This window comes from Sorex araneus, chromosome 2 (assembly GCF_027595985.1).
Source record: "Sorex araneus isolate mSorAra2 chromosome 2, mSorAra2.pri, whole genome shotgun sequence".
In the NCBI taxonomy this organism is placed as follows: Eukaryota; Metazoa; Chordata; class Mammalia; order Eulipotyphla; family Soricidae; genus Sorex; species Sorex araneus.
Genome location: NC_073303.1, coordinates 78,810,836 through 78,838,320, shown reverse-complemented (window position 1 = coordinate 78,838,320; position 27,485 = coordinate 78,810,836). Strand labels below are relative to the sequence as shown.

At 38.2% G+C, this 27,485-nt stretch overlaps 1 protein-coding gene across 1 annotated transcript in view; it reads left to right on the top strand.

Annotated features, from left to right (window-relative positions):
- C2H8orf34 (chromosome 2 C8orf34 homolog) overlaps window positions 1-27,485 on the top strand; it is a 317,534-nt gene that overhangs the window by 220,058 nt on the left and 69,991 nt on the right. Inside the window, exons 9-10 of the mRNA XM_055127065.1 lie at window positions 755-840; window positions 2,006-2,082. Coding sequence (XP_054983040.1) covers window positions 755-840; window positions 2,006-2,082 — 163 coding nt within the window. The remainder of the gene's footprint in view (window positions 1-754; window positions 841-2,005; window positions 2,083-27,485) is intronic.

The following is a 27,485-nucleotide window of genomic DNA, read 5'->3' as shown; positions in this document are numbered from 1 at the left end:
ATATGTTGTTATAAAAGTGCCTATATTAGATTCCTCTTCTAAAGTAAGCCCAGTACTGTGATACTCCTGGGCAGTGACATAGACTAGATTCTTTACCTCTTTACAACCAGAAAAATCCTCTCATTGTTCAGAAACTACAACACTGTCAATTGAATTTTTGCTTTCTTTATTATCTTTTTCCACTATAGTTTCAGTGAAAAAATTTACTTGTAAACTTTTCTTCAGAGTCTAGGATGAGGGTTGAAGAGCTAGGTCAAAGTACTAGGGTGCATGCTTTGTCCCAGGTTTGATCCTTGGCACCATATGATCTCCTGACTTCTGCCAAGAGTGACCCACAACCTTGGTGCTGAAAGTAGCTACTGAAAACCCTTAGGTGTAGCCTCCCCCAAAAAACAAAAAATAAAATTAAGCAAATTTAGTCTAAGATGAATATCTGAGTCTATCTAATCTCCCCATGTATACAGGAGAAAGGGCAGGAAAACAAAACACTATATTATAAAAACATCAGGAACATCTAATTTCCATTTTCTTGTGTGCAGTTTGAGGGATGGAACCTAGGGTCTCACACATGTAAGGTGCAATGCAAGTACTCTACCACTGAGCCACATCACCACCAGTAATCTTTGATTTCAACTCTAAAGAATACTGTGATTTTATAGTCTGGAAATTGGTTTATGCATATCCAACAGAAAGAAGTTTACGTCTCACCACTCAACATTATTAAAAATTTTACTGACTTTTATTAATTATTTAGGCTTCAAGGAGACAATCTGGCTGACAGAACAGAAGAGGCGTCCCAGATACTTCATTCTCCAGATGAAACAATCCCAGATTCTTTGGGTAAGTTTTAAAGCCAATATTTAGTGGCACTTTTAGATGAAAAAAGGGCGAATAATCCAACACATTTTCCTCTACTAATCATCATAGCTGCCTGTAAATACGTCCACTGCTTTTTCAACCTGTGTGTTTCAGAGATTAGGGGTAAAGGGAAAAGAAGGCTAAAAGTGTGAATCCTCTTTTGTGTGTTTTATTTTGCAAGAAGCCACGCCTTCCTGGCTACTCCCATCTCTGTATTTGAGTGTGATTCTGACAATGCTCGGGGGACCTTGTGATGCTGGAGATCAAACCTGGGCCCCCAGCATGCAAAGTGTGAACTCAGTTTGTTGAACATCTACTCACCTCTATAAAGGTGTGAACTCTCAAATCCAGTAATTAAGTTCTTTGCCTAATTAAGGTACAGTTAAATATATGTTGTCTTTTCCCCAAATTCTATAGTCAATTCCAAGTTGTTGTGCAAACTTAACATTGCGTACTTCGATCTCAAATTGTCTGCAGTATCCTGGGCCAGTAACATGTCCCTTTGTTCTCTTCAGATTGTCCCTTTGGAATATTCTATCTACCAATGTTCTTTTTATTTTCCAGAATACAGACTAGTCTCTGTTTTAATATCATGCACTTTTCTCCAAATTTTTAAAGAAATTTTATCTAAGGGGAAAATAAGATGGTACCTAAGTTGTACAGACAAAAAAAAACCGAAGAAGTAAATGTCTAAACTAAAACAAAATGGACAATGACTATAAGTTTCAACAATTAGCTAAATAATACACAAAATGAAGATTTGGTTAGTTTGCATGTTTGGGGGGTTTGGAACCATACCCAGAGGTTCTTTGGGGCTACTCACAGCCCAGGTGACCAGGCTGTCACAGATATCTACTGGGGGTCAGCTGCATTCAAAGCAAGCCTTCATCCCTATATTTTAATCTCCATTCTATCTCTCTAGTCCAAGGGTTGATTTATTTGAATAACTAAGGTAAGTGGTGCTCTTACACATTCCTGACTTCATTTTTCTCCTCTAAATTAGAAATACTACACTTTGACTGTCAAAGAGCATAGCTTTTCAACAACTGTTGTACCACTTTAATACATTTTTTTATCACAGGTTTGCAGATTAGAGAGTTAATAGACTATGTGTGATATAATTTATTCATCTGTTTGCTAATGATAGATTCATTACCTGGAACTGACGAAGCACTCATGGAAGCTGGTAAAGAATTTGAGAAAGCATCAAGATTAACCGGTCCTGTAAGTAAATTCATTTACTTGTTGTTTATTTTTGATTAATTTCTATTGGTTTTGGTGGGGCCTCCCAAGCAGTGTTCAGGGATCCAGGGTCCTACTGATGGTTCTTGGCCAGTTTGACCAGTAGGTCAGTGAAGGGCCTGAGGATGTGCTGCTGCTCAGGCTCTGTGGCGTTGGGAATTTCCCAGCCACCGTGTCCCTGTCTGGGGCCTGCAGAGTCCACCTACTTCGGATGTTGGGGGTCCGAACAAGGGGGACACCATGTGTTGCTCGACACCAACCTTGGCTCAGGCACATAAAGTATTCACTTTTACACGTGTCATATCTCTTACTCCTTTATTTTTTAAGATTTCTTCAACTGATGAATATCTTTAATAGGAAAATGTAAAATGACTGAGTAGAAATGTGAATAACATTCTTGGTAGGGGTGATTTTAAGATATGTATCTAGTATTTCCCACATAAGCACTCCCACGTGCAGAGTGCTTATATAAGTGGTTAGCTCGATTTCTCCCACATGTAGCAGAGATACATTAAGCTCATTCAGCAATTATGTCACAGAATTTGGTTTGAAGACATCCCATTTTCCAATGGATTTCATAATAAAATTAATGAAACATTTGCCAGTAAAACTGGTGCATCTTTGTTCAGTTGTCATTCTCTCATTGTTCTTAATTTTTTATACAGTAGTGACCACCTTAGTAGTATTTAGTGAATACTACAAATATCCTCTCATTTCTGGTCCATTTATTCCTTATATTTAAAATTTATCTGTAAATACACCTTACACTTAAGGAACTGTCACTGTCACTGTCATCCCATTGCTCATCGATTTGTTCGAGTGGGCACCAGTAACGTCTCTCATTGAGAGGCTTATTGTTACTGTTTTTGGCATATCCAATACGCATGGGTAGCTTGCCAGGCTCTGCTGCGCAGGCTCGATACTTTCGATAGCTTGCCGGGCTCTCCGAGGGGGGCGGAGGAATTGAACTTGGGTTGGCCACGTGAAAGGTGAACGCCCAACCCCTATGCTATTGCTCCAGCCGTGCAAAATTTCCTGTATGATTTTTACTTCTGTAGACCTAAATGTGTAACTGTATATAGCAAGCATTCATTATATATATGATGGCTAAATATATTATTTAGCAATAGTTTCTCACCCTGAAATGAAAAATAGAAAAGTTTCCTTGTTGTAAAAAGGTAGAAACCTCAAGATAGAAAGAACTTTGGCTGCTGTTCATTCCATGGATTCTGTACTAGGTATCATGAGATGCTTTCCCAGCCTCATTTTAGGTAAGGATGTTCATTTTGTAGAAGACCAAGTCGAAACTCAGAGAAGCTTCTTAAATGCACGAGAGTCCAACTTAAAAGAATAGTGAGGTGAGGATTTAACTAGTCAATTTTCCTCTTATTAACCATTACCAGTGTTTCTAGTTCTTTCTTATTTCCTTTAGAAATGAAGTATTTGTATATAAACACAGTTTCTTCCACTCTTCCAAACACTATCAGAAATTGGTCCTTGTTCTACAACTGGGGCAATAGCTTAAATCCAATCTTACTTCCTGAGAATGATCTCTAGAAACGGGAGTCCTGTTAACAAGTCACTCCCTGAGACATCTTTTCCATCAAAAATGAAATGTTTCAACCAATTCTCACAATGTATAATTTTCTGAGCTCAGTACCATTAATACTTCTCTGAACATATGTATTTTTAAGCAAACTTCATGTTAAAATGTGGTTTATGCCATAACCAGAAATAAGGTTCCAAATAATGTCCCCACTCATGGGTTATATATTTAATATAAATGTTATTTTTGAATTTATTCAAATTTACATGGCGCTGTATAATCCCAAATCCCATCAATGGCCAAAATCCAGAGACTCTAAAACCAAGCTCCCGGAAGAGAGTGACGCAGTCTCTTGCGCCCCCTCCCCCCCCCCAGCCTGGCTGTCTTCACGGGGCGGGGGGGGGGGGGGGGGGGGAAGGGTACCTCGGAGGAGACGGATTGCATTTCCCTCTCTGCCCCAAGCAGAGCCTCTACAGTTGAAGACCTTCGGAACCCAGCCACAGCCAGGCTCAAGGCCACTCTCTACATGTTCGGACAAGCCTCACACATGAAGGAACTGACAGAGGAACCCAGGTGGGCGGGACCTGGGGCTGAGATCTCCAAGGCTGCTCAGATCGGGACTGGGCCTCTTCCGCCAAGATCCCCCAATTTCCAGTAGCCAGGCGGTCACACCCAGAAACTACTCCTGGAGCCCTGTAATCCTATCAATGGCCAATATCCGGAGACTCTAAAACCAAGCTTCAAGCTCTCACATTTAATAGCCTAGTTCTCCCTCTTGGAGAACCTGACAAGCTACAGAGAGTCTATTGCCTGCTCAGGACAGCCTGGCAACTTCATATCCCAAATACAGTAACAGATATGTACATACCTCTCAGAGAGCCCGGCAAGCTACTGAGAGTATCCCGCCCGCTTGGCAGAGCTAGCAAGCTACCCGTGATGTATTCAATATGCCAAAAATAATGATAGGTCTCATTCTCCTGACCCTGAAAGAGCTTCCAATCATTGGAAAAGACAAGTAAGGAGAGGCTGTTAAAATCTCAGGACTGGTGCCCGCTCAAGTAAATCGACAAACAATGGGATGACAGTGATACAGTGATTATTTTTGAATTACAATCCAGGCTTACATTAGCTTTTCTAAAAAGAAATTTCTGACACACTGACTTGAGTAAATCTTTGTAATTTCATGATGATATATCTTGATTTAAAGTGTGATTAATATATCATTAATATATGTTAGGATGCTGAACATCATTCCTAGATGTTATCTCTTTTATTATGGTGAAAATACACATGTTTAAAGAATATCCTATCAAACTGATTTTATTTTTTATTTTGTTTTTGTTTTTGGGTCACACCCGGTGATGCACAGGGGTTACTCCTCGCTCATGCACTCAAGAATCACCCCTGGCACGCTCAGGGGACCATATGGATGCTGGGAATCGAAACTGGGCTGGCCGCATGCAAGGCAAATGCCCTATCCGCTGTGCTAATGCTCCAGCGCCTTCAAACTGATTTTATTTTATAGATACACTACCTCAAATATATTCCTCTAATTCTTTTTTTCTTTTTGGGTCACACCCGGCATTCACAGGGCGTACGTACTCCTGGCAATCGAACCCAGGTCAGCCACATGCAAGGCAAACGCCCTACCCGCTGTGCTATTGCTCCAGCCCCCATCCTCTAATATTTTAAGGTGATTTTTTGGTGAATTGAGAAGAAAATTGTGGCTTTTTAAAAATGCTTTTGGAGAATTGAAACCAACATATTTTTATTTCACATAAAAATGCAAAATATTTCAAAGCAAATTTTGAGTCATATCCTGCAAAAATATAAACATGTCACAGATGTTGAAAACCTGTAAGAGTTGTTGCAACACATGCTGTCTCTATTTGCTAACTTTCCATGGTGGTTATTGACATTAATAAGTGGATAACAGATTCTTGGAAACACTTTTTCCCCCCTAGTGACTTAACCTGTGTTTAAAATGTTTTGTGAATATTTGAGTGAGGTAAAGGCAACATTTAGATTTTTATCCTCCCTGAATAAGCAAGCCATTCTTTTGGAATTTCCCTTCACCTATTTCCCTTCTGTATTCTGGAATGTTTTATAGCATATCTAGTTTATGGAGATGAAGCTGGATTTGTCAGACAAATCTATTTACTAAAAATGAAGCAACAAAAATGAAATTCTTAGGCAAAGAGTACCAAGAAGCAGATACTGCTTATCATCTTTTAGTTCACAAATTTAATACTGAAATAAATTCATGCATTATGTTTTATTTCATATTCTGTTTATATTTATAAAAGTAGCACTAGTTTAATGATGATGTATGTTTCAGGGATAGAATTTCATCATTTGCAAAATAAATATTACCACATTGCAACTATCACCAGAATACTGATGTCTCACAGTTCATTGCACCTTGCCCACCAAGTCCCTCTTTCTCTCTTCTGATAAGCTCGGATCTGTTACTTGAGTTCAAGGGTTCGTTCTCATATGACTTTGATTTCTGTTCCCTGTATCCCACATATGCGTGAGAGCATCTGATATTTGTCCCTTTTCTTCTGAATTTATTTTACCTAGTATGATTTACCTAGTAAATATTTCCTTACTCCCTTCCAGGTTCATTCATGTGCTTAACTTTTCTTAGATCAGTATCACTGTATCACTGTCATCCCGTTGCTCATCAACTTGCTCGAGCGGGCACCAGTAACATCTCCATTGTGAGACTTGTTGTTACTGTTTTTGGCATATCGAATACACCACAGGGAGCCTGCCAGGCTCTGCCTTGCAGGCTGGATACTGTCGGTAGCATGCCAGGCTCTCTCCGAGAGGGGCGGAGGAATCAAAACCGGGTCTGCTGCATGTAAGGCAAATGCCCTACCCCCTGTGCTATCGCTCCAGCCCCTTAGATCAATGATCCACAAAAATTCAATACAAAAGAGTTTAAAATTTCACAGTTCTTATGTTTTTCTGGGGACAGGTATGTGTAGAGCTCAAATCTAAACCCTTGGACCTACACTAAGACCTAACCCTTGTTTAAGGCCTTAGGTTTAATATCGGCCCTGTCCTCAAGAAAAAAAGAATCACACATACATGATTTATATAATTTATTTAATCTTAAAAGATCTACATTTTTTAAAGAATTGTGCATATATGAGCATAATAGTAAAATAGTAAAATAAGATAGACATTTGGGGGTCAGAGAGACAGTACAGGGGGTTAAAATGCTTTCCTTGAATGTGGCTGACACGACTTTAATCCTTGGGACCACATATGAACCCCTGAGCAATACCACTAGGAGCAATCCCTGAGCACAAGACCAGGAGTAAACCATAAGCACTTTCAAGTATTGACCAACCAGTAATAAACTTACTCCCACAAGACTATGAAAGCAGTCAGCATTTCTTCAAGTGGAAGAAAAATTAACAAGACCTTCATAGAGGTATATTTTCTAGAATCTCCAAGAGTTACTAAAAGTTATATTTGGGGTGTATTTTCCTGCTTAAGACTTTCATCTGTTTGAGGAAACAAGTAATAAAACTACAATATGTTAGTAATAATAATTGTGATGTTTATATACCTATATTTATAGCTTTAATTATTAGACATTTTATCAGTTTTCTCAGATATTGCAATTCCTCTGATTTGCTGCGTAAGCTTGGCCACCCTTCTGTGAAGTGCATACTTTAGTTTCCAAGAAATTCAGGAATATATCCCACACATTTCAGACCACTGTAGCACTTTAGCACTGTCCTCCCATTGTTCATCAATTTGCTTAAGCGGGCACCAGTAACATCTCCATCGTGAGACTTGTTGCTACTGTTTTTGGCAGATTGAATACTTTTCTTAGATTCCACAGGGCGCTTGCCAAGCTCTGCCGTGCGGGCGAGATACTCTCAGTAGCTTGGTGGGCTCTCCCAGAGAGACGGAGTCAGAACTAAACTTTATGCTTCCTGATGCCTAAACTCTCTTTCACAAAACTTTTTTAATTTAAGTGATTTTTTCTTTGTAATCTACTCTTTTTTTATTGAGCTAACATGGGTTTACAATCTCACACCATTTCAAATATGTCACACCCTCTGCCAAAGTGCCAATCCCCCTCTGTCTCCTCTGGAGTTCCCTCCCGCCTTTCTGCTCCTTCCCATTTTCCCTGGGAACTCAGCATTCATCTTAAGTAAAGTTTTGTAAAATTTTAAATTATTGAATATCTTACTTTATGATTTTTAAATTGAATTAGTGGGAGATGCACAATTACAAAGTTGTTCATGACTGGGTTTCAGTCATACAATGTTCCAACACCCTCTCTTCACTGTACGTTTCCCACCACCAGTGTCCCCAGTTTTCTTTACACTACACTCCTCCCTCTCTCTTTCCTTTTGGGTTTGCAATACAGATACTGAAAGGTTCACATGTATATCCCCTGTATGTACTTCGAACACTCAGTTTTTGTCCAGATCATTTCCAACTATTATTGTAATAGTGGCTCTTTCTCTAAAAGTGGTCACAGAACTTTTAACGGACCACAAAATTATGAAGAAATTGAGTCCCCTATTAAACAGCATGTGTAATGTATAAATGATCAGAATATTTTTAATGATTGGGCAAGAGATTTTACAGAGGTAAAGCACTTGCCTTGCATGTGGCAGTCCCTAGTTCAATACCTAGAATCATGAATGGTCCCCCAAGCACCTCCAAGAGTAATATTTGAGAAGAGAACTAGGAGTAAGCAGAGAACTCCTCTGGGTGAAGCCCCAAACCAAAACAATAATAATTGGATTGGCAAAAATTGCAAGTCTCCAATAACCAAGATGTAATAATTCACTACATTAAGAAAAGGTAGAAGTTTAGAGACTGAATCTCAAGACAGGCAGATTTTTAAAAGAAAAAGGGATCAGAAAATCAGAGACTTGAAACAAAGTTATGTTTGCATCTTTTGAAATTGAAGAAATAAATCTTATAGGAAAGAGCCTTATGCCAAGAAGGAGTTCTTATGATGGTGAAGATTCTTCAAAGAAAATCAAAAGGAAAAATATAATGCATACCTTGGAGGGGGGAAATCCCGTGACAGTGTTTATCTGAAAGTGATATTCAGGTGATTTCTGAATCATCTTTAAAAAGTGATTGCTTAGCTGGACTAGAGGTAAATTCAGCTGGGTAATAAAAGCAATAGCACAGTGGTAGGGCTTTTGCCTTGCACGTGGCTGACGTGGCTGACCTGGGTTTGATTCCTCTGCCCCTCTTGGGGTGCCCAGCAAGCTATTGAGAGTATCTCACCTGCATGGCAGAGCCTGGCAAGCTACCCCGTGGTGTATTTGATATGCCAAAGACAGTAACAACAAGTCTCAAGATGGAGATGTCAGTGGTGCCCGCTTGAGCAAATCGATGAGCAACAGGATGACAGTGACAGTGACAGGTGACAGTGACAATGGAACAAAATATTCTTATGTTTTAGGGACAGTGAGTAAGTGACCAATTCCCTCCATCTTTCCTTGTTCTATTTCAACTCAGAAGTATCCATTTTTACATTCATTTTATTCTCTGAATTAAAGCCCATCCTTACCATATTTCCTCATGATCTCATGAATATGAACTAATACATTTTGTTAGATAGAAATATAATATTTCTTTGGGATGTTTTTGTTAGTTTGGAGGTTAACTGGTTGTTCTCGGGGCTTACTCCTTACTCTGTGCTCTGAGATCTTTCTTGGTGATGCTGAGAGATCTATAGGATGTGGATATTGAACCCGGGTCATTTATATTCAAGGTAAAAGACCTATAATGTACTATCTCTTCAGCTCCAAAATATAATACATCCTTGATGAAGACTATAAATAGGAAAGTAAACACTTATATGAACATTTTAGTAATGATACAATTTCAAGAAAAAGTTCGGTATTTTTATGACAAGAGTGTGTCTGGGGTGGTGGTCTCCCCAGCTTCTCCTGGGAACCTGGAGACTGTTCCTGAAGATGCTTGACTCAGCAGAGCCAGGCTGGCGATAGGAGCTAGGGCTGGTGATGTGCTGCGTGATCCAGGTGGCGCTGGGATAAGGGACAGGCTATACCAGAGATTGAGCTTCTATTCAAGAATGCCAGAGAGGCTGGAGTGATAGCACAGTTGGTAGGGCATTTGCCTTGCACTCAGCCAACCCGGGTTCGATTCCCAGCTTCCCATGTGGTCTCCCGAGCACTGCCAAGAGTAATTCCTAAGTGCATGAACGAGGAGTAACCCCTGTGCATTGCTGGGTGTGACCCAAAAAGCCAAAAAAAAAAAAAAGAACCAGAATGCCAGAGAACCTGCCCCAACCTTTTGAATTATCTCCCTATATACATTATCAACAATAGTGCCATTGTTTCCAAATAAATTTCTTTTTATTGGAAATAATTGGCCTGTATTAATTTTTAAGCTGCTATTTAGCTAATGTTCTGTATAAAGATCAGGAGTTTGAACAGTCTATTTCAAGTCTGTGTGTTAATTAGCGAAGTAGAGTCATTTCATAACATCCCATGTGCCTTAGGATTTATCTAAAAAGGAATTCCACTAGACATAATGAGTGCTGATGGCTGAGGCTTAAGTCGAAATTTGCAATCTGCTGAAGTAGTTTAATTTCTCACAATTTTCAGCTTGTATAAATGCCTTTTACTGTACTGGGAACCTGCCTCCTTTTTTAAGTCATGGTTGTGTGTACCTTTGGAGATTGTCATTTTCTCACCTATTACTCAAATCTTTATGCTTCTTTATGAGTCATGCAAGGAAAAGACATATTCATTTGAAATCACTTAGATTTAACAACAATATAATTATACCAATAGACTTCTAGTATGAAATTTGGGTGAAGGATGCTTTTATTGGTCCTTTAGACCAGTATCTCTCAATTGGTGGAGTGGGGGAAGGACATGAAAACAGGAGTCCCCAAGATATTTCATTGGGGCCACAGGGGAAAATCATGTAAATGGGTGACCTTGGCATGCAGTGGTTGGCCAACCCAGAGGACAGGTGGGACATAAGAAGAAATTTATTTATAAGGGTGCCATGACCAAAAAAAATGTTAGAACACTCTTCTTTAAGCTACTTTATCATCCTCTTTAACAATGAAATTTTAAGCATTTCCAATTAAAAGATTCTAAGTATTTTTCTATATGTTTAATTTTGTGGTGAGAAAATTATTGCACATATTTTATAGGGCTTATAATTTCATACAAATTGATTGAATTTGTAATGAAAGCCATGTTGAATGAATAGGTTAATGAACACATTGTAATTCTTGCATTATAAACCTAGTGTGAAAAAATGAGTGTGCAGTAGCACTTATGGAATTAAGATAGAACATATTTCAACTTGTTCTCTTTCAAAATGAAAAAGAAAAGAAATTAATGTTTATTATCATTTCACCAAATATAGATAATAAATTACAGTGGATTTTGTCCTAAAAGATCATGTTGACACATTGCTGGCAGTTAATTGAAGTAAGGAGCTGTCTCCCTAAAAAGCAGCAATTAGTACACATTTTGCTACACCCTAAAGGCTTTTACAATTGCTTTTACTTTTAGTCTGTGGAATTTTGCTTGGCATTTATCATTCATCATTCAGAGTTATAGAATGCCAATAAAACTGCTTAATACTAAATACTGTAGTAGGCAAGTGATCTCACTAAAATTTGGATTTGGTGAGATTTTTCCTTTGGATACTTCAGTTCTATGAATTTATAACACATTGGGGATGGAAGCCTTTGCCCAAATGCATGCAAATATTATTTTCTAGAGCTCCTCTAGTTTCTAAATCTAATTTTTAGCTATCACATTCACATAGGAAAATATAGCCTTAGATGATGTAATATTCCACAATAAATGTAGAAACATAGACTGTAGCTATTTAAAATTACTCTCTTTACATAGTATCAGTTTCTCCTATTGGTAAAATTTTGACATTAATTCTTTTATCAGTTAAATTATGCATTTTATTTTCAAGATAATGGGAAAGAAGAGTCGTCTAATATAAACATAGAAAGGTGCAATTTGATTTTTTTTATATCTGTAGGCAAGCACATTTTAGTATTCTTTGAATTCAACACATGTACCCATTTAGTCAAAGAATGCCAATCTGAGTCAAGACTCTTCAGACAGACAGCCAAAATGAAGTAGGGAGTGATCGTCTATTTTCTTTATTTTTTCTTCTTAATTTTTTTGTCAGTGTTCTTCTATTTATTTATTTAAAAAATTTTTATTAGTGAATCACCATGAGGTACAGTTACAGACTTAACAAACTTTCGTGCTTGCATTTCAGTCATACAATGATCAAGTACCCATCCCTCCACCAGTGCCCATTCTCCACCACCAATGGTCCCAGCATCCCTCCCACCACCCCTACCTCGTCCCTTCCACCCCACCCTCCCTCTGTGGCAGGACATTTCCTTTTGCTCTCTCTCTTTTGGGTGTTGTAGTTTGCAATAGAGGTATTGAGTGGCCATCATGTTCAATCTATAGTCTCCTTTCAGCCTGCCTCTCCCATCCCGAGCGAGTCCTCCTAGCACCCTTTACTTAGTGTTCCCTTCTCTATCTGAGCTGCCTTTACGCCCCAGAATGTCAGGCCGGCTTCTAAGCCGTGGAGTAATAATCCTGGTACTTATCTCTACTATTCTTGGGTGTTAGACTCCCAATCTGTTACTTTATATTCCACAAATGAGTGCAATCTTTCTATGTTTGTCCCTTTCTTTCTGACTCATTTCACTTAACATGATAGTTTCCATGTTGATCCACCTATATGCAAATTGCATGACTTCATCTTTTCTAACAGCTGCATAGTATTCCATTGTGTATATGTACCAAAGTTTCTTTAAGCAGTCATCTGTTCTTGGGCACTCAGGTTTTTTCCAGATTCTGGCTACTGTAAACAGTGCTGCAATGAATGTGTAAGTGCAGATGTCATTTTTACTATACTTTTTCGCATCTCCTGGATATAGTCCCAGAAGTGGTATTGTCGGGTCAAATGGGAGCTCAATTTGATTTCTTTTGAAGGATACCTCCCATGTTTGTTCAGGATCCTTGGGGACACTCCAGGAGATTCTTGGCCAAGTGGCCTACAGTTTAATGCTTGGTTTCTGGGGCCACTGGGGTCAGGAATCACCTGGCCACCCAAGTGGTGTTGCGGGATCCGAAGATGGGGCACTCTGCTTGGGGTACCAGATATTGCCAGGAATTGAACTGGGGTCAGCCTCTTGTAAGACATGTGGCTTAACCCCAATAATATCTCTCCCATGCTACTATATTTGATTTATAAGCAAATAGATATTTGGTAGCATGCTATGACCAGAGATTTCAAGTTATAGTCTTAAAATTCTTACACATAATATGAGCAAAAGAAAAAAGTATTTGACATTGTCAATATTTGAACATATTTCTAATTCTTTATTAAAGTCATTACTAAATAGTACAAAGACCATATTGTTAGAATACAGATAGACCAAAGAGGAAGAAAAGTAGTAAGGATTATTTTTCTGTGTGAGGTAAAAGACTTTTATGCACTCTGAGTATGACTGTGCAGGGTACATGCTGCAGTGACCACAATGTGTGTGAAGCACTTACAGTTAAATTTTGTCCTTAATGAGAATGGAAAAACTTTAAGATATCCGCAGAAGTTGCCCTTTACATTTTCATTTAATTCCTAGCTAAAAAATTATATAGATTATACTAAAAATTAATAGGGACAAAATACTTTACCTCAGAAAGTAAAATACTTCTGGGTTTCCATTCCTCCTTTCACTCTCAGTGATATTAGTTGAGTCAAAATACTGTTTTTTTCTGCCAATTATATAAAGTGGTCAATATATAAGTCCCAGAAATGTCCTTAAACTGAAACACATTTCCATGTTTGAGTGTGAAATTTGCTGACCCAACACGCTGTATATTTTTTCCCACTTTCTTTAAACACTGTGGTTTGTGGAGCTGTTCATGATAATTAGTCACAGGCAAATATTTCAATGCCAATCCCACCACCACTATCAGCTTCCTCCACTATTGTCTCTATTTTCCCAACCACCCTTCAAGCCTGCCCTCGTATCAGGCCCACAATTTATTTTATATTGCTCGTTACCACTAAATGGCTAATGGAATGATGAAAAAAAAAACCTTAGTAAAAGAAAATTTGTGAAAACTGTTGTCTGAGGACATTAAGTCTGAGGGTTTACTAAGCTGTTGTTAGTTAAGCCTTCTGCGCTAATGTTTCTGTTAATCAAGATTAGTTGGCCTCTGTACATTATCATCCAATCTGGTGTGCTCTGGCCAGAATGTTTTTTTTCTGGAGAGTCTGGAGATAGTGCATGGTCTCAAATGCAGCCACACACTCCAGAAAATTCAGGATATTTAACGGGGCAGTCTGGACACGATATGGCAGCAATGGTTGGGGTGTAACTGCAGCTGCTGGGACGTTGGTAGAGAGGGAATTAGGCCCACTCTGCTCCCAAGGTCCCCTGGAGATCACACCCTGGACCTTGCATTCAAGAAATTTTTGCAGCTGGTTGATCTCTTCTGACATTTAATTATGAGTCTCTGAAATGGGCCCCTGTACATGAACTTAGGTGAGGGATGCAGTGGTACTTTAATGTGGCTGCTGGGGCTCAAGGTGGGGGGAGGTCACCCATCCTGACTCTGAGAAGGCCTAGGACATGATGTATATTGAAAGAAAGAAATGGGAGAAAAAATTATCTCAGGACCCACTTTCGTAAAGACGTTGACTATTGAATTATATGTTGAATAGCCATCCTTTTTCTTTCTTTGCTGGCAGTCATCCTACGCACTGGACTGTCTCTCTCACCCACTTGTCCTCTTCTCTAAACTGTGAATAACTTAGAAGACTTTCCCTAATAAGAGAGAGGGAAATAATGTATACACAAACATCTGTGTCCACATTATGTCTTGCAAACTTAACATGTAGCTAAATCTTGGTTTCTCACTAGTGAGCTTTGGGGGATTAAACCATTGTTTTCCTGCATGGCAGAGCCTGGCAAGCTACCCATGGCGTACTCGATATGTCAAAAACAACGACAGTCCTCATTCCCCTGTTCCTGAAAGAGCCCCCAATACGCCATCGATCTACACTAGCACGCGACAGGGACAAGGGGAGACATTATTGGCACCCGCTCAAGCAAAGTGATGAACAACGTGATGACAGTGATATAGTGATACAGTGATGATTTTTAAAAACGTAATTATGAAATTTTATAAAATTAATATACATGCTATATTTGCAAAATATTTCAAACTACAATTTGGTGCAACTTCCTATTTTCTTTTATGATCTTATTTATTCTATATTATTATTATTGCTATTATCATAAGTATAATATTTATTACAGCAATTTTGGAAAATTTATCCTGTAATTCAATATTCTTAATACCAGAAGCATAAATATATTTTTATGTTTTATTGCCCACATATAGTCCCCTGAGCACCACTAAGAGTGATCCCTGAGCACTGAGCCATGAGTAAGACCTAAGCATTGTCAGTTATGGCCTATACATTTTTAATTGGTGGGGAGACTACAGCTGGCAGTGCTCTGGACTTACTCTTGGCTCTGTGCTCATGGATTTTTTGGAAATGCTCAGGAACCATATAGGATGCAGGGATCAAACCTGGGTCAGTCATGTGAAGACAAGCACTTTACCTGTTGTACTATTTTTTCTAGCCCCAGTTATCTATTTTTTAAGAGATAAAGTTGTAGTCATTAGGGTAACATAATGTAACTTTGTTGAATTATTTTCAGCAAAATATTACAATGGAATACTAAAATTGCATAGTAATTTTACGTGGACATAGTCATGTCCACATAAAAATTAATTTATTTAATGCTTGATCATTTTGCATTTCTTCATCATTTCTCACGTATTATTACCTAATATTTTCTCTTTTCTATTATATAAGGTATACATGTACATATAATTTTTTGAAAAAGAATGTTTACATTTGCAATTATTTCCATTAGAGGGAGATATTTCCTTCCAATTGGCTTTCTATAGGACTTCATTAAATCAAATTATTTGTTTCATTAAAATATATTTAACATTTAATATCAGATTGTATCCATTTTACCTGTAACTATATTGAGCCAATTTCTTATTTAAGGATAAAGAAAACTAATATTTAACATTCAGTACATCTTACATATAATTTTCAAATTAAGCAATGTGGAAAAATATACTTCTTCATTCACAGATTGCTACATCTGTGAATTTTTAAAAAATTAGTACATCTACACTGACTATTTTCTTGTTTCTGAAAACATTTATATTTATTCCAATAGAATGAATCATTTCTAAAATTGAGCAATATTCATTATAGGATTGTTCGAAGTAATATGATCATTTGTTATATCCCAGAATTTCTTGTTTGTTTAATTAGTTCATCAGCTATTCCTTCTTTATTTCACATATATTGATTAGAATTAAGTTCTCTTGATGTATTATATTTTACATTTTGAACTTTATTTGTCAAAATAAATTGTTTTAATTTTTTCTAGACAATAATTTGCTTATGTTTGTTTGCAGCCTTTTATTTGGGGCTTGTTTATTATTAAAATTAGATCTCCTATAAGTAGCAGAGACTGAATTTTGTTTCTTGATCCCTCCCTAACTATGCCAAAGCTTAGGTCTTTGACATTTAGTGAAATTATTTAAATATAGGAATTTACTGTCACTATTTTACATGGATTTTGGGTGTATGTTGCTTTTTCCTTTGGCCTCATTACATTTTCATCTGCTGTGCTTTGATAATCTATTTCATAGTAATCAGCTTAAGTTTTCTGCTTATTGGTTTTTTTCTTCAAAATATATTTTTCTTCAAAATATATTTCCATGGTAGCTTATACCTAGAGGTTAAGCTCATATTCCCTATTACATTTAAGCATTTAGGTAGAGTTTTTTTTTGGTGGTGGGGGAGTGGAGAGCACTTCTGACAGTGCTCAAGGCTTAGGAATCACTCTTTGTAGGGTTCAGGAAACATTTGGGGTGCCAAGGGTTGAACTGGGTCTGATGCCTGTGAGGCAAGAACCCTACCTGTTTGTACTATCGCTCTGGTCCAGGTATTGTTCATTTGAGATCTATTCTCCTCCTTTCTCACATTTTATGTAATTAAAAGTGCCACCTTATGATTATATTTTCCTACATTATCATTGTGTCCTATTTATTAAATAGACCAGCCTATTAAAATTGAAAAAAAAACATACTTTGCATAATGGTGGTAACTTCCTTCTGTTTTGACTGTAGAGAATTATGCCTTTATTCTTGCATTCATTCAGAGTAATATTACATGCACACACACACTCTCTCTCTATTATGTTTTAACTTTTTGTTTTGTTTTGTTTGCTTATTTGTTCGGAGGCACACCTAGCAGTGCTCAACGCTTACTCCTTCTCTGTCCTCAGGAATCACTCCTGGTAGTGTTTGGGGTACTATATGGAGTATCAGGGATTGAATCAGATGGGCTGTGTGTAAGGCAAGTGCCCTTACCCACTGTACTATTTCTCTGACTACCATGCTTCAACTTTTGATAGAATACTCTGGCTCAAACAAACGCTAAACCCAATAATTGTAAAATTGCGTCAAGTGGAAGAGTAGACAGTACACGAAGGTGTGATTAGTGCTTTAGAGAGTCGTATCACTGTCATCCCGTTGTTCATCGATTTGCTCAAGAGGGTGCCAGTAACATCTCCATTCTTCCCTGTCAAGTGCTAGTGTAGCCCGATGGCGTATTGGGGACTCTTTCAGGATCAGGGGAATGAGGACAGATGGAGAGTAGTACCGTAATATATTTTTACAGATCTAAAGCAGATAGATTAAGTTGGGTACTTGGGAACTAATATTAGAATTTGACTGCCACTGAATTGCTAATTATCCATAATTCAGCCTTACAAGTGAAACAAATCCATTAGGAACTTGCCATAATGTGAGTGATTAAGCAGAAGTTTATTTCTCAGTCCAGATTTACTAAATAAAAAGCTGACCTTGACCTCTTAACCTTGTCAATCTTCGTTACTCTCTCTCACTATGATAGCGTATAGAGAGTCATAGTTCCATAGAGGGAGAGAGATGTGAGCTGCATCACAGCAGGTGCAGGGGCCCGCGGAGCGGCCGAAGCACTCAGTGCTCTGCACAGCGGGACTGATGGGGTCATAAAATTTCTTTGTGAATGACCGTCAGTGGCCTTTAAATCTTTTCTCTGGAAAAGAAAAAAGTGCAACTTTAAGTGAAACCAAACCGGCGCCTGTGGGAGCGCTGGCCGGGCTGGGACGTGTGGAGATGGCAGCGGTGCCCGGCTGGGCTCGAACTGATGGGGCTCCCAAGGTCTGGGCACTGTGGGCAGCTGGCCGCCGTGGCAGCAGAGGGTTAGCCTGAGTGCGTGGGGTCCTTCAGGTCCAACTTGGCACTACTGTGGAGCACGGCCCGGAGTAAGGGGCGTCCGGGTGCGAGGCCGGCTCAGGTGCCCACAGTTGGCAGGGCGTCCCCGCCACTGTATCTCCCTCAGACCAGCCGTGCCCACGGCTTATTCTGGAGGAGGGCCTCCCTGAGCACCAGCTGCCGGGGACAGGATGGGGGCGTGTGCCCCACCTGGCGACGATAGCCTACTTAGAGCAACTGAGCCACAACAGTAGTCGTGCAGGCTGGGGTCCTGGTCCCTGCCCACAGGGTGCAGTGCCACGGGTGGGGGCGAGGGTATTAGAAGTCTGCTGGTGCCCTCAGCCTTCCTGACACTTCAAAATCGCTGCTTTGCATTTGGCTGGAGCCAACAACTCAGAACCAAGTTTTCCGAGAAGTTAAACTGCCAGATGTTAGATATGTGGGAACCATGCCCACAAGCCATCTCCACCTCAGCCACGCAAGCTCATTTATCTGCCTTCACCAAGAGACCCATAAATAAATCTGGAAAGAGATCAAAAGTCACAGTTAATCTTGGACCCGTGCAAGGCTGAACAGACAGGGATGGATTGGAGGGGGTGGGTTTCCTGGTGCCCACCTGCTCCCACAATCCAAACTGCCACCATGCCCCTGGCCAGACCCCACTGTGTTGGGATGGATCGCACCAAGATACTGATCTGCTGAAAATTCAGGTATGCAGGTTTTGTGATTGAAATCTCCAGGCTTTCTCCAGGTTGGGAATGGGGTATGTTCCCCCCACCTCCCTATACCTCCAGAAGACCCCAGAAATATGCCCTCAGCCCAAAGCTGCCATCCAGATGTACCTTCCCGATAAAAATACTGAACACCCAGAACAAACATGGCTACCTCTTAGCATCTGTATTACAACAAACCATAATGCACAAAAGGAGAGAGAGAGAGAGAGAGAGAGAGAGAGAGAGAGAGACAGAGACAGAGACAGAGACAGAGACAGAGAGAGAGACAGAGAGAAGAAAGGTACCTGAAGAAAGGTACCTGCCATAGATGCAGGAGGGGGCAGAAGGGCAGGAGAGGAGGGGGCAGAGGGCAGATGGTTGGGGGTTTGTAGGAGGGAGACTGGGACGTTGGTGATAGGAAATGTACACTGTTGGAGGAATGGGTGTGGACTTTATATTACTGAAACCCAGTCATGAACAGTTTTGTAATGGTATCACGCAGTGATTTAATAAAAATTAAATTTAAAAAATGCTATAGTTCAATAAATTAACTGTAATAGAAGAAACTACATAGTTGATCCTTTAGTGGTTTTTTAAAAAAATGTGATGATTACACAGTGAGATATGATATTAAAAATGAACTTATAAAAATTAATAATTCTTACTCAGCAGGTCATTAATTTCTTTTGTTAATCTTAAAATATTTGTATGACTTTTTTCAAATTTAAGTGATAACCTAGCTGAGTAGAGTAATCTTGATGTGATGTCTTTCTTATCTGACAGGTTGCAATATAATACCAATCCCTTTTTGCCTATAGTGTTTTATTTGATAAATCTAATGTAATTTTATGGGGTGTTCCCTTTTCAGCAAATATTTGCTTTTTATCTTAATGCCTTCAGGATTCCATCTCTATCTTTGACTCTTATAAGCTATATCAATTACTATGTTTCTTGGTTCATCAATTTGGGTTTATTTTGTTTGGAAGTCTCCATCTTAATTCAAATTTGTAAAACACAATATTTACACCTCTCTCTTTTTTTTTCTAGATTTTTTACTTATTTAAACTATGTCCCTGGAGGCAGATTGTACAAATTAGAGTTGATACTTGACCCTGGCTCTAACAACACCTCCTAGAACGGGTGTATGATCATTATAAAATGTTTTTTGTATTCTTAGAATAATCCAGGAAGAAATTTAGTATTATCCACATTTTAAAGATGGAAGCAAGTCTTAGTATAGGTTTCCCCAAATCACATAGCATTAGAATTTCCTTAGGCTTGTTCTGATGTCTTTTAGAATTTAACAAATAGATGGCAGTCTAGCTTGCTGAAATTATTTTATCTACTTTTGATATAAACTCAGAAATTTTCATGATGTATATCTTTTTTTAAAAATTTTTATTAAATCACCATGTGGAAAGTTACAAAGTTCTCAGGTTTATATGTCAGTTATACAATATTCAAACACCCATCCCTTCACCAGTGCCCATATTCCACCACCAGAAACCCCAATATACCCCCCGCCCCCACCCCCTACCCCCTACTGTATAACTAATGAATTTCACTTCATTTTTTCTTTACCTTGATTACATTCCATAATTAAACACAAAACTCACTATAGTTGACACAACTCTCTCTCTCTCTCTCTCTCTCTCTTTTTTTTTTCTTTTTCCTTTTCCCTTTTTTTTTTCTTTTTCCCCCTCATCCCCCTTCCTGCGCCTCATAGTATGGTGTACGCCACGCCGCGTCGGCCAGCGTGGGGCTTTTGCTTAGTTCACAGTCCAGAGGTGGCTGCTACATTAAAAACCTTCAATATTTCAACAAAAACTTACTGTTATTATTTGGAGTTTCCCCCCCAAGTCAGACCTGTTCAAATGGAACCGTGTCACATTGCTGACAATTATAAATGTTAAGTCACGTCCGCGTGGTTTTGGATTTCTGTATAAAGTCCAGGGAAAATTCTGCCAGGAATTACATAGCTCAGCTCACAGTCCCAGTGCATTGCTGTAAGAAGTCTCTGAATTCAAAGTCTTTAAGCGCAGAGGGTCCAAATCGCGCTCAGCGGCTCCGGATTTATCTGGGCCGAGGGCGTGCTGGTTACGCCCCCTTCCCATGAGTTCCTGGGAGCCCCAAAAGTAAAATCTGAATACCTGTGGGTTTGGAGTCACAGAAGATGGCGCCTGCCACATGGGTGCCGCCAGCCCGCTGCTTTCCATGCAGGAAGACAGGGTGGGGAGGAAAAAAAAATCCACCCCCCGGCAGCACAGAGTTGTAGCCCAGTTTGGTGTCCCAGTGCATTGCTATCGGATGCTGTGCTGGATGCTCGAATGTGTTACATCTTTGGAATCAAAGTCTTTAGGCACAGAGGGTCCGATTCGCGCTCAGCGGCTCCGGATTTATCTGATGTATATCTTAATGATTAACAATACCTCTATGTTGTTACCAATGATTTAATAAAATTGAAACTAAAATTTCTACCATAATCATTTTATTTCATATATTCAGTATCCCACCCAGTGCCGAAGGAGGACATACTAAGGAAAATATCCCAGTGGCGAGGAGGGAAACGTGGCTAATGTATAAAATAGTACTCAAATGTTCTGACTGATTTTTCCTCTAGTTCAGGGGCCATGTGTGGTATTGGAAATTTGAACCAAGGTGGCTGCCACTGCAGATGCATGAAGATAAGATGCTCTTATCTCTCTGGCCTCCTATCACTCTTTTCAAAATTTAACCATCCTTCTTTTTATCATAGATCATTCAGTTTCACTACCCTCATGTGTAGGAACTTAAAAGACTTTATCTCTAATTTGCACATTACTCCAACTAAGCAGATATCAGTAGCCTCGCTTTTAACACTAGGAACTACAACATTAACATAAACATTATTACAGAACTAATAAATACTGGAACTAGGAGCTAAGAGTAATTATTTTATTCTGTAACCTAGATTTCAAACCATATTGTGCTGCTTGACTATATTGTGCGCTGTTAATGACCGAAAGGTACTATGCTCAAAGGAGTGATGGTGAAGCAAAGCATTATTTTAGGAAAATACAGAAGCACATGTATAGGAAAAGATTCAGTGTTTTCTCAGGAATTTTCATTGGTTTAGTTGTTGTTTAGCACCAGCAGAGAGGGTAGGGCATTTGCCTTGCACACGGCCAACCCGAGTTCAATTCCTCCATTCCTCTTGGAGAACCTGGCAAGCTACCAAAAGTATCCCGCCCACATGGAAGAGCCTGGCAAGCTCCCCGTGGCATATTCAATATGCCAAAAACAGCAACAGCAAATCTCACAATGGAGACCTTATTGGTGCCCGCTCGAGCAAATCGTTAAGCAATGGGAAGACAGGCAGTGCTTTATGAAGATAAGTCATGCCACTTTTTCTACCTTTACAAAACTTTGTTTAAAAAATGTGTAGTCTTGCACTTCAAATACTGAACTCAAACTTCATTAGCAAGTGGGAAGAGTCTTTTTCAAATGCATATTATCTTCCATTTTTGGAATAAGAGAAGCTTCAGGTAGTGCACAGGATTAGAATAATATGAGGATTCTGTGCAGAGTGCAACACACCCCTATTATCCAATTCTAGCCCGAGGTCTCCCCATTCCTACCTGTTCTCTTCAATGAAGAAGACACAGTTAAAATTCTCAACACTTACCCATGGTACTAGTGTACCCTGGATTAAATAGAACAATGACCATAATTTATCCCACATTGTAATGTGACAGATCCTAACTCAATATATGCTTGCTATATGTTGATTTCAAATATTATGGCTTACTTCCAGGAAGAACACAGAGCTTGTAATTTCAATTACATGGCATTTCAAGTAGAACCATGTCCTAATATTGGAGAAAACTAGAGTTGACTGTCAGGAGATCATTGGGGTTAGAAAGAATATTATTTTAAAAACATTTCCAGGACCAACTGGATCAGGTAATTCCTGTGCTTGAAAACACTGCAAACAAACTCAAAGATTTAATACTCCAAGAGTCTTAATAGAAGACTGTAGATTGTCTAAGTGGTTCTAGAAAAGTTATTAATAAAAAGTTAAAAGTCTTGTAATCCATACTGTCCTCCATATTCATTACAGTCTTGAATTAAAATCAGCTTTCTAACATATAAATAAGAATTTATCTGACATTAAGACTTACTGATACTTATTAGAAAATATATTGTTACTTTGAAAAACAATACTATGCTATACTAAAAGAAACAAAACATTAAAAAAAGCTATTTTCAAGCTTGGATAGAGTTCAGAGAGATGTATGAGTTATTTTATTGTGGCATAGCTTCCTGAGATTGTTTTAAGACTTGAGTTGAAGTTTAACAGAAAATATGTATTTCTTGAATTACAGAAGTAATTATATTACCAATGGCTTTTCAAAATATGTAAATTTGATATATACCCCCAATGCCATGAAATTTCTTCAAATGACAAGATGAAAGGATTATGGTTTTAGTTTTACTACATTTCCAGCTTCAGAGATTCAAAGTATATGGAAAACCCCGAAAGCAATTCAATTCTCAAACACTTATATTAAGTGGTATTCTATCTTTTTTGGACTAATCTAGATTAAAGTAAATTAAATCTCAAAATGAGAACATAATTGTTTTAATTTTGTTAGAGTTTTTTCTTCATTAGAGTGATCAGATTTGATCACTTTTAACTTTCATGGATGGTGTTGCTGTATCACTGTATCACTGTCATCCCGTTGTTCATCGATTTGCTCGAGTGGGTGCCAGTAACTTCTTCATTCATCCTAGCCCTGAGATTTTAGCAAGCTCTCTTTACTCGTCCTTCTCAGTGGTGCCACATTGGAGGCTCTTCCAGGGTTAGGGGAATGAGACACATCATTGTTACTGTTTTTGGCATATTGAATATGCCACGGGGAGCTTGCCAGGCTCTGCCCTATGGGCAGGATACTATCAGTAGCTTGCCGGGTTCTCCAAGAGGGAGAACATTAACAATGTTAATTAACATTAACATTAAATTTAATTTTTCTTCTTTTGAATTATGAACAAATAATTATTTAAAATATTTTGACTTTCTTGGTGTAACTCATAACTATAAGTTGATTCCTAAGTTCCTAGAACTCCCTTTTCCTTTGACTTCATAGTTAGAGGTAGTATTGGAGAATTTGCTGGAACTGACTTGATAGATCTCTGCATTGGGAAGTACCATCTTCGCCCACTCTCTTCACTGTACCCTGAGTAGCTTGAAATTAGTAGCATAGAAATCATTAAACATATTCATATTTCCTCAGTAAGAATCATAATTTCTGCTGTGGAGACCTGGTTGTTAAACTTTTATGAGCACACTGTTCATATTAAGAATACAGGTGAGAAATATAGAGACTGACACAATAAATCACTTATTTTGGGTGGTAACTAGCATCTTTGTTATGCACAACTGGTTCTTCAGAGCTTGCCTCCCCATAATATGTATCTTTAGAGGGATTTCCATAGAACTGAAGATATAATGTGCACTTAAGATTTTCCAAATTTAATTAAAGTGGGAACATTTTTTCCCATTCTTTCCCAAAATGTCAGCAGAATGCCATACACACTGTTGAGTTGAAAATTGTTTTATAATTTCAACATTATGTGGTATGTTTAGATCAGCATTTCTCTTTAGCTGGTTCTTCTCAAATTGTTGGGATTTTTGTGTAATGGAAAATGTGCCATAAATTTATAGGTAGTCCCTTTTGATAATAGTCTGGATTCAATTTCCCATTAATTCACTAAAGAATACAATTTTTTAGAATGGTAAATCATACTTGTGATGCTCTGCAGTTCTGTATATTATTTTGTTCTTTAAAAAATTGCTTAAAATTACAGCATATTTATGGCCATTTTTCTGGCATACTGAAAATATGTTCTCTTTGAACAAATGATCACTAATTTGTAAAAAATTAAAAATGAAAGTCTTTAGCACTAGTGGTTTAGTGATGTGGTGAACAATGGATATTACATATACTCTACTTGTTATGTGAGGTCCTGGTTCAATCTCCCACACTTTGGGATTGAAATACCCTGAATCTAAAACAAACAAAAAACTAACCACACTACTTAAGCATATTCACTGCTTTGTTAGTTTTCAAAGACGAATTTATTAATCTGTTAACATGGCCCTTACCGCTATAGTCATTACATAAAAATTCATAGAAGAAAAGTGGATGGTTGAATTAGTCTTTAAGACATTCTAGTTTTCTCAGGATATCCCAAACTGAGTACTAACAGGAAAATTTTATAATGTAGATGCATAATGTCAATTATGTTTGTGTAATTCAATTTTGAGATAGGAGAGCTTTTTCCATAGGTTGCAAAAGTAAAATAAAATTTTGAAGGAGAATTGAACTTTATCTTTGTGCCATAGATACTTTTTTTGCTTTATTTTACTAGTTGACATAGAGGCAGCAGCCTCTGCAAAGGAAATTCATAAAGAATATAGATAACTAGGAACCTCAAATATACTTTATAACTCTCTAGAAATTTGAAGGGGAAATTTACATATGACTAGATCAGCACAGTTCTACAAAATGATGCTTTCAAAACCTTTGTTTTTAGACATGTGGTTTCTTACATGATAAAGAGGATTCTGATGTGTGAATAACATTCCATATTGTTGAAACTGACTAACTTTGATCTGTCATGCATGTCTCCTATGTGGAGTATCTTGGTGTGTGTTCTTTTCCTGGCGAGAAGCAGAGTCACGGTAAGTGGTGCTAAACCCTTTCTGTGGCTGCTGGAGAGGTCAAGTCACGCTCTCTTTAAAAGCAGGAAGGTCTAAGAACGAACCTCCCACATTCTGTGCAAGTTCCTATTTCTGTGGTTGATGTCTTGCCTTTGGTGATCGTGTACTTTAAAGTAATTCTGTGCAATTAACTGAAAAACCAGGCACTTAAAATGCAAGAATCAGTTTGATTAAACAAACTGATTAAAAAATATAGAGCTCCATGAATCATATTATGCAACGGAAAAAAAACAAACTAATAAATCATGCCTCAAACTAATCATACATGTTGTTGATCTTAGAAATGGAAAAGTATATCCTGAAACTGTTACTTTTACATTTCTTTCAAAGCTCTGTTAAATTGCTACCTTAGTTCAAAGTAGGAAAAGAACCAAAACCTTCCACTGAGAGTGAAGTTGACAAGAATGCTCTTTCATGAGTACTTTGTTTTAAGGCATAAAATTCTTTTTGATGTAAACATGGCTTTAGAGAATCTGGAAAGGAATGTTAAATAGCAGGTGAATGGTGGAAGCTTGAGACCAAAGAAGATATTAAGTAAACTTAACCACCACCCAAATTACACTGGGACTGGGATAAATCAAGAGCTGGAAAAGAATACCTAAGATTTACCTGGTCACAGTAAACTAATGTCTGAGTTAACTGAAGCAAAAGTGTTTCCATGAAAACTTTTGAGATTTTGAAGAAGGTGGAAATATAAAGGCAACTGTAATAGGCTCTACCTTTGAAATTCAAATATTGAAGCTTTTAAAGGCATAGAAATATAATAGCTTACCATTTATGAATAAAATACGCTTATAAATATAAAATTTTACTTTCCCATGAAAGCCAAAGTAGAACCGATATCTGAGTATTTCTCTAAGATACTCTAATTGGTAATAAACAGATTATTGAAACATTTTATAATGGACACCCATTTTTAAGATAATAATTGATACACTAATACTGCTTAAGTTTCAGAAATATTTGGGGGGCATTAGAGCTATGCCCAGGGGTTCTCAGGGTCAGAGTTTGTTCATAAGACAAGTGCCTTATACCTTATATTTTATCTTGGCCCCATTATTCAAAATCTTCTTGAGAGAAGTTAACCTTATAGAAAATCCCTGGAACTATAAAAGTTAAAATTCATTAGCACAACTGAAGCACTTTCTTTTAATGTTACTTACTTGAATTAAATAATATCTTAGGACATTATAAATATTCATGTAGTTTTGAAATTCTTTCTTTCATCTTGCAGTAAATATTTTTCACCAAGTTTGAGGAAGAGATATATAAAGAAGATAACAGGATAGATTAATGCCTTTGGCTTCAAAATAGAGCCCAAGTTTAACCCTGGAAATCTGCCTTGATTTTACTGTTGAAGGAGAGTTATAGCCTAGGTTAGTGAGTTAACCCCATTGAAATGCTTCTTGGCACAAAAAGTAGTGAATCTGAAAAAACTCCCTGTGGATTCCAACAGAAGAAACTCTCATAATGACCATGATGACTACAACAATAAGTGAAATAATAAACTAACATCATATTGAGAATTTTCTCTATATAGTACAATTTTCTCATTTGAACATAATGAGAAAATTGTACTATATAGAGAAAATTCTGTGTATATAGAAAGTTCTATATACCAAGGGTGTCCCAGAGGGGGGCAGGTGAGAGTCCTCTGCACCCCAAGGGACCCAGCCCCAGCAGCCGACCTCCACTATCCCACCGCCACCACGCTCCAGGATGCTTTCCACATGTTTGGGCTGACCCTCACACGAGTGAACATATTCCTGGGCCACGCAACTGTAAAGTGGCCATGCAACACATCATCATAAAGGGAAATATATATATATATATATATATATATATATATATATTTGTGTGTGTGTGTGTGTGCGCGCGCATGCCTTTCGTAGAGCCTGGCAAGCTACCAAGAGTATCTCACCCGCATGAAAGAGCCTAGCAAGCTCCATGTGGCATACTCGATATGCCAAATA